Source organism: Rhinatrema bivittatum, chromosome 6 (genome assembly GCF_901001135.1).
Source record: "Rhinatrema bivittatum chromosome 6, aRhiBiv1.1, whole genome shotgun sequence".
NCBI lineage: Eukaryota > Metazoa > Chordata > Amphibia > Gymnophiona > Rhinatrematidae > Rhinatrema > Rhinatrema bivittatum.
The window spans coordinates 192,287,492-192,301,969 of record NC_042620.1 but is presented as its reverse complement, the minus strand read 5'-3'; the positions used below and the strand labels follow the sequence as shown (position 1 = coordinate 192,301,969).

Genomic DNA, 14,478 nt, shown 5'->3' with positions numbered 1-14,478 from the left:
GTAGGGCAAGCATGCAGAGGCATGGCTTTGGGAATGCTTTCCAATATACATTTGAAAAGTGCAGTTTGAAGGGCATGGGAGGTGTAGGTGGGTGGAGTTGTGTGTTTATGTGGCAGGAGATATATGTGTATGTGTGTGCATGGATGGATAGGGTATGTGGTTGGGTGCGTGGTAGCAGTAGAAATGTATGGATTGTGGGTTTATGGAGATTGTTGTGCGTTTGTGTGGGGATGGAGTTGTGGAGCTATGTGTGTGTGGCAGTTGAATGGGGATGTATGAGTAGGGGTGTAGATGTGTGTGGCTGTACAAAGGTATGGTATGTGTGAGTGTAGGGATGTGTGAGGTTGGGGGTTTGTGTGTATGATGTGAGAGGGGGTGTATGGGGAGTTGGGGTGAGTGTGTATGTTTTGTCTATGAGTGAGTGTGATGTGGGTTGTGGATTTTGGTGGGGATTGTAGATTTTGATGGGGATATATGGGTGAGAGTGTGAGGGGTAAAGAGTGTGTTTGTTTGGTGGGTGTATGTTTAGGAATGTATGGATATGTATGTGTGGGTTGTGAAAGTGTGGGGGAGGTGGCTTTCAAAGCATCTTTTGGTGCCATCCTTTTGCCAACTGCTTCAATTATCTTTTCCTATCTCTGTCTGCCAGTATTGCTATGTGCAAAAGTGCTGGAAGGGTGAGGGGAGGGAATTTGGAATGCAGTGGTGATCATCATTCTAACAGTTTTAATAGCTTCTAATAGTTTTCCATAAAATGCAAAGTGGATTCTTTTTGGAGGCTCAGTTCTCTGAAAATACTGACCCAGTGTTTCTGATTTTGTTTAATTCTTCCAAGATATTCTTCCTGTATGCCATACCTGGTGAATTTCCATCCCTTTTTGGGAGAATTATTGTGACTATAGATGGACAGACAGACATCCATCCCTTGTACATAATTCTTTGCATAATTCCAGAGGATGTGGTTACAGCAGTTAGTATAACTAGGTTTAAAAAAGGTTTGGATAAGTTCTTAGAGGAAAAATCTATTACAGTAATTAATAAGCAATAGTAGCTTGTGATCTGTCTAATGTTTGGGTACTTGCCAGGTACATGTGACTTGGATTGGCCACTGTTGGAAACAGGATACTGGGGTTGATGGACACTTGGTCTGACCCAGTATGGCATATCTTATGTTCTTATGTTCTCTGTGTGGGAAACCATGAAAAAATAGAAACAAAGGATAGAGATTGCTCATGTCCAGCCTTCTTCTGATTGCCAAACATGTACAGTATTTACATGGTAGTCAAGAAAAAAAGCAAAAATTCCCACTTTTCATCTATTGCTAGTTTAATGAACAAGTGTTCTTCTTAATCCCAAATATAGCAATCCTTAGATCAGCACTTGCCCTACAGCATGGGTCTCCCAAACCTTTCAAAAGAAGGGCCACATAGGACATTGCAAATCACTGAGAGGGCTGGGAGTGAAGAGATCTCCCTTGTAGTTTCCTGAGGGGTGGGCATCTCTTGAGGGTTTGCAGGGAGGTGATCCCCTTGTAGTTTTGCTGAGGGGGAGGTGTCATTGGAGTCTGGCCCTTTTGATGATTTGAAATGCTGGGAAGAGGTGAAACATGGATCAGGCTTCCTAGAAGAATGTCAGATAGAATATCACACTCCCAGGAACCCTTTAAGCCCCTCCACCCATCCCAGCGTATGCCCCCTTGGAGGGTGGGGATAGCGGTGTGTTTGTATGTGTATGGTGCACTCTCTCGTCCCATTCACACACCCCTCTACAATCTTGCTTCCTCTCTACTTTCCACCACTTTGACTCCTTTTCCCTTCACACACCACCTTCTCCCAACCTACTCACTCTACCCTACACTACCCACCCCTTCCCTATCTTCTCACTTACACACCCACTCTCATCTTCCTTCCCCCAAAGATATAATGGATCTTTTTTTTCTGGCAGCAGGGGTTGTGAACGCCACTGGCACTTCATCAGTCACTGTACCACCCGGAGGTTCTCCAACCCAGTGCTTGATTTATATATTTTATGCCCATAGGGGCAGATTTTAAAAGGGATACGCGTGTAACCCTTTTAAATCCCTCCTGCGTGCGCCAAGCCTATTTTGCATAGGCTTGGTGATGCGAGCAAGCCTCGGAACGCGCATATGTCCCAGGGCTTGAAAATGGGGGTGGGGAGTGGGCGGGGCAGGGCGGTCTGGGGGCGGGGCGGGGCCAGAGCCTCCAGGCACAGCGGCCATTTGCCGCTGTGCCCGGGATCGCAGGCCGGCCATTGGCTGGCACGCATAACCTACGCCTGTCCAGAGGCAGGAGCAACTTAGCAGATAGCACTAAGGGGGGGTGGAAGAGAACGGAGGAAGGATGCACAGCTTGGCACGTGCAAGGTGCACAAGTGTGCACCCCCTTGTGCGCGTCAACCCCTGATTTTATAACCTGCGCGCGCATGTTATAAAATCGGGCGTAGATTTAAAAATCTGGCCCATAGGCAGCAGGAGGGGTCGTCAAAGCCAATCCCTCATCATAGCAAAGTCCTGTCCCTTCCCTCTGAGCCGCAGCACTCCTCCACTCCAGCTCCTGCAGTAACCACAACATTTTAAAAGCAAATGTAGCACAGGACCTCCAGCCTCTTATCACACCCTCAAGGACCTGTGGTGCCCCTCCCTCTCTATCCACATGGGCTTCCTGTTATTACATTGCCTGCTCCCATGCCTCTATCCGCCACTCAGATGCAGGTCAGATAGCATCATGGGAGACTAGAAATGACAGCAGAAAAGGACCAAATGGTCCATCCAGACTGCCCAGCAAGCTGATGGCAGCATCAGCTGCACCATACAGGTCTCCCCCATAATGGTAGCATCAGAGAGTGGCATCTACCACGCCATACAAGTTACCCCCATACTTAGTTTCTCAAACCGTCAATGTCAGGGCCCCTTGGTGGCTGCTGCCTGAGTCCAATTCCCAATTACCTCTTGCTGTTGGAGTTGCATCACAAGTATAAGGCTTATTGGTTAAGCATAGTAATAGCCACATCAGCAAGTTACCCCCATGCTTATTTGTTTTCCCAGACCACAAAATTCAATGTCTATGTTGGTTGCTGTCTGAAACTAATTCCCCTTTTCCTCCTTTCCCCCTGCCATTAAAGCAGACAGCAAAAATGAAGTTGCATCAACAGTATTAAGGCTAGTAACCGCCACACCAGTAAGTTACTCCATGCGCTCTTTTCCTCATTTCCATCCTCTAGGGATCCACAGTGTTTAATCCATGCCCCTTTGAAATCTTTCACTGTTTTGTCTTCTCCACCTCCTCCAGAAGGGCTTTCCAGGTATCCCCACCCTCTCCGTGCAGAAATATTTCCTGACGTTGGTTCTGAGTTGTCCTCCCTGGAGTTTCATTTCATGACCCCTAGTTCTACCGATTTCTTTCCAAAGGAGAAGGTTTGACAATTGTGCATTAATAAAACCTTTCAGGTATTTGAAGATCTGTATCATATCTTCCCTGCACCTCCTGTCCTTCAACCTCTCATAAGTCATTTGCTGAAGACCCCCACCATTTTTGTTGCCCTTCTCTGGACCACCTCCATCCTGTCTCTGTTCTTTTGAGATGCCGTCTCCAGAACTGAACTCAATACTTCAGGAGAGGCCTCACCAAGGACCTGTACAAGGGGATTATCATCTCCTTCTTACTGGTTATTCCTCTCTCTATGCAGCCCAGCATTCTTCTGGCTTTAGCTATCGCCTTGTCACATTGCTTCACCATCTTTAGATCACCAGACACTATCATTCCAAGATTGCACTCTTGCTTCATGCACAATAGCCCTTCACCACCACCCCCCCCCCCCCCCCCATCACATATATCTCTTTTGGATTACCACACCCCATATGCATGACTCTGCCCTTCTTGGCATTGAATCCCAGCTGCCATATCTTTGACCACTGTTCAATCTTTTTTAAATCACATCTCATTCTCTCTACTCCTTCCGGCGTGTCCTCTTAGAATTATCTGCAAAGCAAAATGACAAACTTTACCTTCTATCCCTTCCACAATGTTGCTCACAAAGATATTGATCAGGGCAGGTCCCAACGCCAATGCCTGTGGCACACCTTCAGAGTAGGTTCCATTTACCATCACATGCCATCTTCTATCCATCAACCAATTTATAATCCACGCCACCACCTTGGCACTCATTCCCAAGCTTCTCATATTATTCACAAGCCTGCTAGCAGGGGTTGTGCATGAGTTTGTGAGGGTGACTATGTGTGACATGAAATGATTGAGAGTAAGGGATATATGATGTGTATGGGGGATGTGAACCAAATTAGAAAACAAACCTTGCTCTATACTAGGCTGAGAAAGTTTGGCAGGCAGGAAATACATGCTGCTTGGGCCAGATCCAGTTTGGGGACCCCATCCACCATGCTCTTGCATGAATTCCTTGAAAATGTGTGCTATCAATTCATCCCGCTAATAAAGGTTTAGACTTAGAAAAGAACAACTTTATACCAATTACTTTTCTTAATCAAGAAGTATTCTTGTAATTTTTGAATAAAATTTGATAAATTAAAAATTAAAAAAAAAAAAAAGAAGAAAAGAACAACTTTGCATGGATATGTAAGATGTTATATTTTTATTTTACTATAATTCAGTATTGTGTTCTCTCACTTTTTTTTTCATTCAGAGTATTTACAGTTAATTTTGTAGTTTCAATGCTCTTCCTTTTTAAATAAAAAAAACCAAATTATGTTGCTTTTTACTGATTCTCAGAAACTGAGATTGTCACCAGTGCCAAAGTAATTTCTGGTTATTTTCTTCAAATGAGAAATCTAATACATTTCAATTTCTATAATTCTTGTATTGTAAATGGTTCACTCCTCCCAAGCTGGTTAACCCAAAGTATTTATTTTGTCACGTTCATATGTAACAGTGTTTCTGACCAAGCAGGTCTGGTTTTCAGGATAACCACAACAAATATGCATGATCAGGGCCAGTGCAAGGGGATTAGGCCACCTTGTCATGCCCCCCCCCCGGTCATGTGAGCCATTTGGGGGTCACAAGTGGCAGCAAAGAGGAGTGCAGATTGCTGAATCTCCACTCCTCTTTGGGGCTGGCGCTCGTGGCCCCACATGGCTCGCACCCAGGAGCGGCTCAAAGCAATGTGCTGCCTGAGGCAGGGACCACATGCTGCCCCCTCAAATTTAAATAAAATACCCCCCCCCAAAAAAAAAAAACCTCAATCTGCCACTCCCGGGCCATTGGCTACCACTAACCAAAATGGCACCAGTGGCCTTTAGCCCCTACCATGTGACAGGGGCTACCGATGCCAAAATGCCATTGCTCCTACCATATAACAGGGGCCAGCCAATGGCACCGGTAGCCCCTGTCACATGGTAGGGGATAAGGCCACAGGAGCCATTTTGGTTAGTGGCAGTCAATAGCCCAGGAGCGGCAGATCGCTCTCAGGCCCCCCCCCCCCCCCCCCCCGGCCCACCAAGGTTTTTTGTGAGTCTTGGGGGTGGGGGGGGGGGGTCGGGGAAGGAGGCAGGGGCTGGGCAGAATTTTAAAGGGGTGCTTTTTGCTGCTTCAAAATTCTGCCGCCTGAAGCAGCCGCCTTACCCTTCCTCATAGAACCATCCCTGCTCGCGCCTCCTAATGGTCAGCACCCAAGGCCCAGGCCTAGTTCTCCTAGTGGTTCCGCTTGCCCTGTGCATGTTATATTTGCACATAGTGGAGAATCTGTGTTTCTTGCCAATGCCATGTTGTTTTGAACAATGAAAATGTTGCACATATTTTGGACTGAGCTATTGCAAGAGTGGAGGAGCAGCCTAGAAGTGGTTAGTGCAGTGGGCTACAAACCAGGGAAACCAGGGTTCAAATCCCACTGCCACTCCTTGGGCCAAGTCACTTTACCCTCTGCTGCCTGATTCACTAAGGCTTTTCTCCAAATCTAAGTCTATGGGGAAACAGCTTGATGAATCAGACCCTTAGATTGTAAGCTTTCTGGGGCTAGGGAAAAACCTACAGTATCTGAATGTAATTCACTTTGACATGCCAAAAAGCAGAATATAAAATGACCCCACCAGTTGTAAATATTTAAAGAAAACATTTGATTTACAATGGATTAAAAATGTTAAACTCAAATATGAGTGTTAGCTTTCTGTGGTACAAACCACCTACCAACAACACAGCGCTTGTAATATTTTCCTGCAGATGTTCAGTTTTGTAGGAAGTGACTCAGAAGGGTGATACCTTGACCAGGCTCCAGAACCCAATACGAAAAAACAAATGACCCAAAGCTGGTCACTCAACTGATGGAAAACAAGTCAAGGAAAATGCAAAACATTTACAAACCACATAAACATGGCTGTATCTTGTGTCACTTAGGCATGATGAGAGAGAAAACCAGCAAAGGATTTCACAACCTACCATCAAAATATAATATAAATAGCAGGTTACTTTGGGATGATTAGAAATTCAGATGGGATTAAAAGTCTCACCATGATATGGGAAGGCTGGCACCACTGGGACAGTTTTAGTTTTTCTGCATGAAGATTTTTTAGTTTTTATATTATGACATACAGATAGTACTTTTGTCCACAGCATTTCCCATTGCTACCAGACAATTATTATGCATTTACAACTTTAAAAGTGTAACATACACAACCTTTTTATTTGGATTTTGGTGGGTTCCTTGAATAGAGGAAATCGGAAATCACTGGCCTTTAGGATTTTTGTCTTATCTCTAACTTCTTTCGTTCCTCTGAGAACAATCCAAATGTTTCCAAGTGCCCCAGCTTAGACTAAATCACTAACGTTTTAATACATGCTCAGGAAAAGAAAGCAAAAAACAAAACAAAGTTGTGTGCACGGCTAAAGCTGCACTTACAATAGAAACAGACAAAGAATATTTCCCCCACCCAATGCATTTGATCTCAGAATAAATTCAGCATTATTCCATTTGTTCCTGGGCACTTTGGAGAGTCGATACAAATGTGTTCTTTTACATAAAGTTTCAAGTTAAACTTAATCCAACAGCAGAATGTTTGAACTCTTCATAGGGGCATTCGTATGGCTAATTGTTTTAGCCCTTTAACTAAAGCATTCATTGTTTTCCTCCCCTTGAGGCCAGCTATGGAGTTGTTCTGGATTCCCAAAATTACCACTAAGCTACCACATTGCCATTCAAATTTTAACATTTCCAAGATTAGAGTCTCTTTGGGAATTTCATTACTACTCTTAATGAATCTTTTCCACTTTCTTCCACTCTTCAGTCTTATACTTATTATTAACCCAAAAATAAATTTGTGACAGCAGAATATTTCCCTAATTTTTCATTTTTATTGATTTTTCTTTCCAGAAATTTCCAGTTCCACAAAACAAAATGGAAGATGTTGAGTTGATGAATTACTCTTATGATTACTTCGACAACTACTCCTATAACTACGAGTACTATGAACTGGAAGAGTTACCCCAGAATAAACCCCACCCTCATGTTCTACATGTGATTTCCATCATATTGTACAGTGCTGCCTTTATACTAGGGGTCCCAGGTAATGCCATAGTCATCTGGTTTACGGGATTTAAATGGGAAAAATCAGTCAGCACCCTCTGGTTTCTCAATTTAGCCATTGCAGATTTCATCTTTGTTCTCTTCCTGCCTTTCCACATTATTTATGTGGCATCAGACTTCCATTGGCCTTTTGGAAAATTGCTTTGCAAGGTGAACTCCTTTATTGCTATGCTGAACATGTTTGCTAGCATCTTCTTCTTGACCGTGATCAGTCTGGACCGATATGTGCATCTGATCCACCCCAGTTTCTCTCAGAGACACAGAACCCTAAGCAACAGCTTTGTCCTGAGTGCAGTAGTCTGGAATTCAGCTGCCATTGTTGCTGGACCTGCCTTATATTACAGGGACATAGCTACAAAAGCCAACCTCTCGACGGTGTGCTACAACAACTTCCACCCATCGGACCATGGCTCTGTGGTTCTGACACACAATATTCTCAGCTGGATCAGGTTTCTTTGCGGATACCTAGTCCCTCTGCTTACCATGATTATTTGTTACTCCCTCTTGATCATACAAGTGAAGAAGAGGACCGTCCTGACGTCCAGTAAGTTTTTCTGGACTGTCCTTGCTGTGGTTGTGGCTTTTTTCATCTGCTGGACTCCCTACCATATATTCAGCATCCTGGAGCTGGCAGTCCACCACAGTCAGCACCTACATCATTGGATGCGCTATGGCATGCCCCTCGCCACCAGCCTGGCTTTCATCAACAGCTGCCTGAACCCCATCCTCTACGTTCTCATCAGCAAAATGTTCAGGGTTCATTTCAGGAGCTCAATGGCTCAGTTATTAAAACAAACACTGCGAGAAATCAGCCAGTCAGCAACAGTCAGCGAGCAGCTCAAGGAGTCTGAAAGCAATGCAGATTTGTGTGAAACAGCTCAGTGATGGTCTCGGGAAGGAACATGGCCAACTACGTGAGTTAAATGGATGTGTCAGGATTTGGACCCTTGTTGCTTTTCTGCCACGCACAGACATGGCCATAGAGATCAATATAGTATTTTAAATCAAGAAAGTAGATAGCACATTTCTAGCAAAGCTGTTTAGTTCTATGTTCTTGTTTTAAAAAAAATATATATAATGATTTAACATTAAGCAACACATATGTATGTAAAAAAAACAAAACATAGGACAAAAGAAATCAGCAAGTCAATAATATACCTAGAAATGCATAGCACAGGGTGTAACTATATATATACTTGGAATTTTATCTATACAAATGTAAGAAGATTTAGAGAGTATTTATGTAAAAGTTAGGGAGATTATTATGCAGTACTTTATTTGAAAGAATTTAGTATGTAAATACTAGAAGTGATATCACAAAGCTTGTTTTACTTGTGTCACTATATAACTAGGTATCAGCCAAATTGGTAATTTAGTCATTTGTTACCTATAAATCCTAATAAATGAATTTAAGTTAAAGATCAACTGTCTTGACAAAATAAGATTTTTTTATCCACACAGATGAAAGCATCTCTCTATTTGAAGAGCATGTTTTAGACACAAGCAGTTCTCCATCAGTATGACATTAAAGCTGAGGTTACTATTACTGCTGGGAGCAGCCGCAGAGCAGTCAGTGATGTCAAGTCCTACTTTCCTATCCACAATGAAACAGAATGAGGTGACCTCTTAAGAGCTGCGGTTACTGACGCAAAATAACTACTTCCCGCAGCTGTAATATCCTCACTTGGCTCCATGTCACCTCTTGACAGCTGAACCAGTCCTGGTTTTATGCTCATTGCATGCATTAGGAGGTAGTTCCTACTCCGTTAATAAATGGAGTAAAACCGGGTCCTGCTCATGCTGTCGTAGGTGACATGGCATCATCTAAGAACCTGCACCTTCAAGGTATTATTGCTTCACTGGACAAGAAAAGTTAGAGCTGTCATCTGGCCAGGTAAGACTTCTTTTAATAGTTGTTCTCCTTAAAAGAAAGAGATTCCACTCCTATTTTCAAAGCCTTTGCTTAAAAAAACAGATTTATTTAAGAACAAAGAACTTGATTCACCCAATCTGAGACCAGAATGGTGGCCATAGTGAATAGCTATCCGAGAAGGTCAGCAAATACAAAACATTTCACTGTAAACTTGGGTCCAAATCTGCATGGGAAGCCAAATAGCAGAAAGCTGGGCAATGATTGCTTTATTTTACAATTTTAGGTCACCCTCCTCCAAGCCACAGAATGCATTAGCTGCTTTATTGCCCTATGCATAAATCTGATTATTCCTTTCTGGGCATGCAAAGTCACTCAGGTGCTGTTGGTCCCCTATAAAAAAAAACCAAAAACTGGTAGTGAAATGGCAGTGTGCATGTGGGAACTGTGCTATCAGTGGGAATGTTGACATAAGTAGGAACCAAGAGCAATAAGTAAAAACAAATGCCTACCTGCACTTCAGTCCTTACACCACATCATCTGCAACCGCTGAAACACTCAGCCTGGCTCCATATGATTCAATAGGGAAAACCCTAGCACTTACCCATGAAAAAATGCTTGTTACAAGGTCAGTATTACCCACAGTGACTTTGAAAGGTATAATGGCTCATGTACTTTACTCTTTACAAGCTATATTGCAAATCTCATCTCTATTATCACTGTATTTGATGAAGCGTTGTCCTGTCATAAAGAGGTAACACACCTTACTCGCATGGTTAAATACTTATTTCTATAAGAAGAGCACCATTCCACTTTTCCAAAACTAGCAAGGCAAAATAGCTCTGGAAATGTAAGGGCAGACTGAATTCTCTCTCATTATTGGAATTCTTATAGAAAAATTTGATATGATGGGTTAAATATGAAATATCATGGTTGGGGAGTGTTACTGGTGTAGAAATGAATGTATTACCCAGTTTGTGTTATTGTAAGCCCAGCTAAGATCATGAACAAATATTTTATATTACATATATGTAAGCAGAAGCCTCCTACGGTTGCAAGATTGGCGATATATAATTTTCAGTACAGGAGAAGAGGGTATTAGGAAGTACCAAATCTCATTCTTTATTATTATGCATGTAATTTGAAGGCTATAAAAGAGTAACAAACACTAATAGTGAAACTCTGTTGAAACATATCCATTATATTGAAAATTTAGGAGTACAAAAAGCAATCTAAACCCACTATACTGTTGATAAATTGGAATTACAGAATAGAATTAATGATAAATTACACTTAGCCAAGAAGTTTTTCTTCATTAATTCCAATCAGGTATAAACCACTATTTCTGCCAGGAAAGACTTTCATATTTAAGAGAAGGGACTTACATGTCTTGGGGATATTTGTAAAAATAAAAAGGTGTCAAGCCTTGAAGAATTGTTTTTTTGAACTTCCCATAATGAATTATTTTATCTATATTCATCTTGGAAACTGGCTAGATCAGAAAAATATAAGATTATTGTTAGAAGAATATACAGTTTTTGAAAAGTTGTGTTGGAAGAGTACAAATACAAAAGGCCTAATATCAGACTGTATAGGTTAATTATTTTGAAACCAAGCACTAAACCTAAAAACCAAATATCTCAGGAAAGAGATTTAAAGGCTAAACCTATCAGGCAAATGGAGCATTATTAATTGTAGGGTGGCCAAAGCATCAACTTTGTATCCATTCTCTGTTAATAATACCAAAGTTTGCAATCGGTCCTTTTTAAATTCCTCATTATTTTAATAAGATATTTCCAAAAGTTAGGAGTGATTGCTGGTGTGAATGTAGGCACATTATTTTACATCTGGTAGGAGTGCTTTAAAATCGAGACTTATTGAAAACAAGTTTAAAGAAATAATCCAGAAAATCACTAAAGTCACATTGGATTGGGGTCCTAAAATATTCCTTCTGAGAATCCTGGTCAAAGAGCAATATGCTTCAAATCATAAACTAATCATAGAACTACTGGTAACAGCATGATGGGAAGTGACAACTTCACGGAGGAAAAGTATCCATGTCAGATATAGATATATGATATAATGGAGAAACTTGCTGAAATTAAAATGAGAAATACCATAAGTTTATGTCTATATGGAAGACATCACATTCTCCTTCCTCCAAGTCTATATATTTTTGGTATAAGTAACAGATCAAACTGTGTAAGTATAGGGGATTCAGGAGATGGCTAACAGACATATTTGTTTTAGACAATGTCTCATGAGAAGGGGTTAATTTTGTAAAGAGTGGAGCAGGTCTTGTTTTCTTTTCTCTCTATTTGGGGCAAATATTCTAATGGCATATGTATAGAGCTGCAAGGCACTGATAGGGATAAAAATATATTAGTAAAGAGATAATGGAACATATGTCACATAGATATGGCTTAAACGTAAGACTGAACTAGACTGAAATAGTGTCAATACAAATTTTAGAAAGGAAAACACCTTCAACAGAGCAGCTCCTAAAAAAAAAAAGAGGATGACAAAGCACTGTCACAACAGGGCAACATCACCAAAGCTCTTCACATCTAAAAATCTCATCAGCTACGTCTGTCATAACTACCCTCATACCTGTCAGAGAGCTCTTAGCTGAAGTTTTGGGACACTCTGTGCTAACTCTCTGGGATGCCCTTCTTCATTTTCAGCTTCTTTGTATCTGTCTCTTCTGCCTGCACAGCTACCTGCTCTGACCAGGGAAGGCTATTCCGGACACAAACATTTTATATCATGGAGCACACTAGTTATTTACTTATTTGTGTGTTTATATTTATTTTCTGCCTTTACAACAGTAGGTCAAAGCAAATATAATAACATAAAAATATAAAATAAACAGGTAACCAAACCAGCCATCCTAAAATATTATAAAATATACTATAGAACAATAAGAAATATTCAGTAACCCAAAATTAATTACAAATGTGAATGACATAACAAAATAAAAAATTAATGAGAATTCAACCTAACAATAAGCCTAACAGACCTACAAACAACAACTTAATGTGGATTCCTTCTATCATGGCAGCTACTATATATCTTCTTAAGATTAAATAGCTACAAAAGCACAATAAATGCCTTGCTGACTTTTATTGGCAGAAGGGGTAGAAAGTTCCTTGTGTGGGGATCCAAGATGGCGGATCTGACAGGACACACTTGAAGTGGCTCCATGCAACATCTTTCCTTTTCACTAGAATGCCGCATTGGGTAAGGAAGCATTGCGCTAAAGAGTGCGACTTGACATCTTCTTTCCTTTTTCTTCACAAGTATTTGGTCCGATGGACACTCATCTGCTCCGGGAGGCTCCATCGCCAGGAGGAAGTTTGCAGCGGGGCTGTCGAGAGGAAGTAGAACTCGCCACTCTGCAGGAACTACAAACATCTCTGTCCCTGGCAGCTCGTAGGGCCCTGGAGAACCCGGCTGAGTCAAGACATGCGGAACAACTTTGCGGCATGGAGCAGGGCAGCATGTTGGAAAATGGTGCCCTGTGTTTGGAACCTGATAGTGGTGCTGGAACTGTACTGAAGTTCCTTGGGACCTCTGTCGGATATGGGGAGACTCGACAGTCGGAGAGTGGAACAGTGCCAATTTCTTTTTTTTGTATGAACACTTTTATTGGTGTACAACACAAAATAAATATTACATAACTGCATATTCTCAGCCTCGTTATTCACCACAGGTTTTGATGCCCCTTTCCCCCTCCCCTCCCTCCAAACTGCACATATACTCCTATTAATCACACGGATGTATGGAATCAGAAATGTGGTACAACAATGTTAACAGTATACAGGCTCCTGAGTACAATCAGTTTGTGGCAGCGACCTCTGACAGTCCTGTTTCTCGCCAGCGAAGGTAAGCATCCCACGTCGAGTGGAATTTGTTCAATGAGTGTTTTTCAGCCGTCAATTTATACATGGTACATACACAGTCTAACCTTCGCAGTATTAAGTGTATTGAGGGGCAAAGTGGTGCTTTCCACAATTTAGCTATTTCCAGTCTCGCAGCTGTACATGTTTGAAGAACAAATGGGGTGAATTTGAGCCATCCCTTCCATGTCAGCTACATTCAATAAAACCATTTCCATCGTAAGTTGTATTTTAGCATTTAAAATATTTGAAACCTTACCTTCAATCTGTTTCCACAAGGGATTTATACAATCTCCCGACCACCACATGTGAACATATGTGTGCCCAGGGTACCGCAACCTCTCCAACAATTACCATCAGAATGGGGAAGTATTTTCGTTAATCGTACTGGAGTTAAATACCATCTATACAATTGTGTGTAGCTATTTTTAACCAAGAGAGATAATATAGAAATCTTAGTGATTTGTTCAAATATCATGTCCCAATCACGTTGCGTAAAATCTCTGGAGAGGTCACTGGCCCATGCTTGTATGTGTGCCGGCTTATTGATAAGTTTCACATTAAGTAATTTGTATATCTCGGATATTAGGCCTTTAAGGGGTACAGGTGTCAAACAATAACCTTCGAATAGAGATCTCCCCTGAGAGAGAGCAGGTGTTACCTGGTTGCCCTTCCAAAAATGACGGATTTGAAGATATATTAAGTAGTCTGATGGCACTAGCCTGAATTTCTAGCATAAATAATCAAAAGACGCTATGTCTTCACACACCCCCCCCCCCCCCCCCATATATGCTCTGAGTGGTAGATACCCTGTTTTTTCCAGCCCAAGAAGGAGGGGAGCGGTTGGCACGGTGGAAAGGTTATATTGTGGAACAAGTGAGTTAAGAAATAGCAGGATTTGTTCCCCACTAATTTTGTTTTCCATTTGTCCCACAGATTCATTGGGTGCCTCATGGTAGGGAGCATATTTGGGCAAGGACACCAGGTTTTCCTGGTTTGCCATGGCAAGGCTGCCATGGGCATCATAGGCAGCATAGATTGTTCTATAATCACCCAGTGTTTGACTTCTCTTACTTGGTGGCACATCACTATGGGTTTTAACTGCGCCACCACAAAATACCAAATAAGATTGGGTACACCTAACCC

At 41.8% G+C, this 14,478-nt stretch overlaps 1 protein-coding gene across 3 annotated transcripts in view; it reads left to right on the top strand.

The window, feature by feature from the left end:
• GPR1 (G protein-coupled receptor 1) overlaps positions 1 to 13,116 on the top strand; it is a 29,527-nt gene extending 16,411 nt beyond the window's left edge. For all 3 annotated transcript variants that reach the window (XM_029606334.1, XM_029606336.1, XM_029606335.1), the window contains exon 4: positions 7,351 to 13,116. In XM_029606334.1, the coding sequence (XP_029462194.1) occupies positions 7,375 to 8,448 (1,074 nt within the window). In that variant the 5' untranslated portion in view covers positions 7,351 to 7,374 and the 3' untranslated portion in view covers positions 8,449 to 13,116. The remainder of the gene's footprint in view (positions 1 to 7,350) is intronic.
• Positions 13,117 to 14,478: the final 1,362 nt, after the last annotated feature.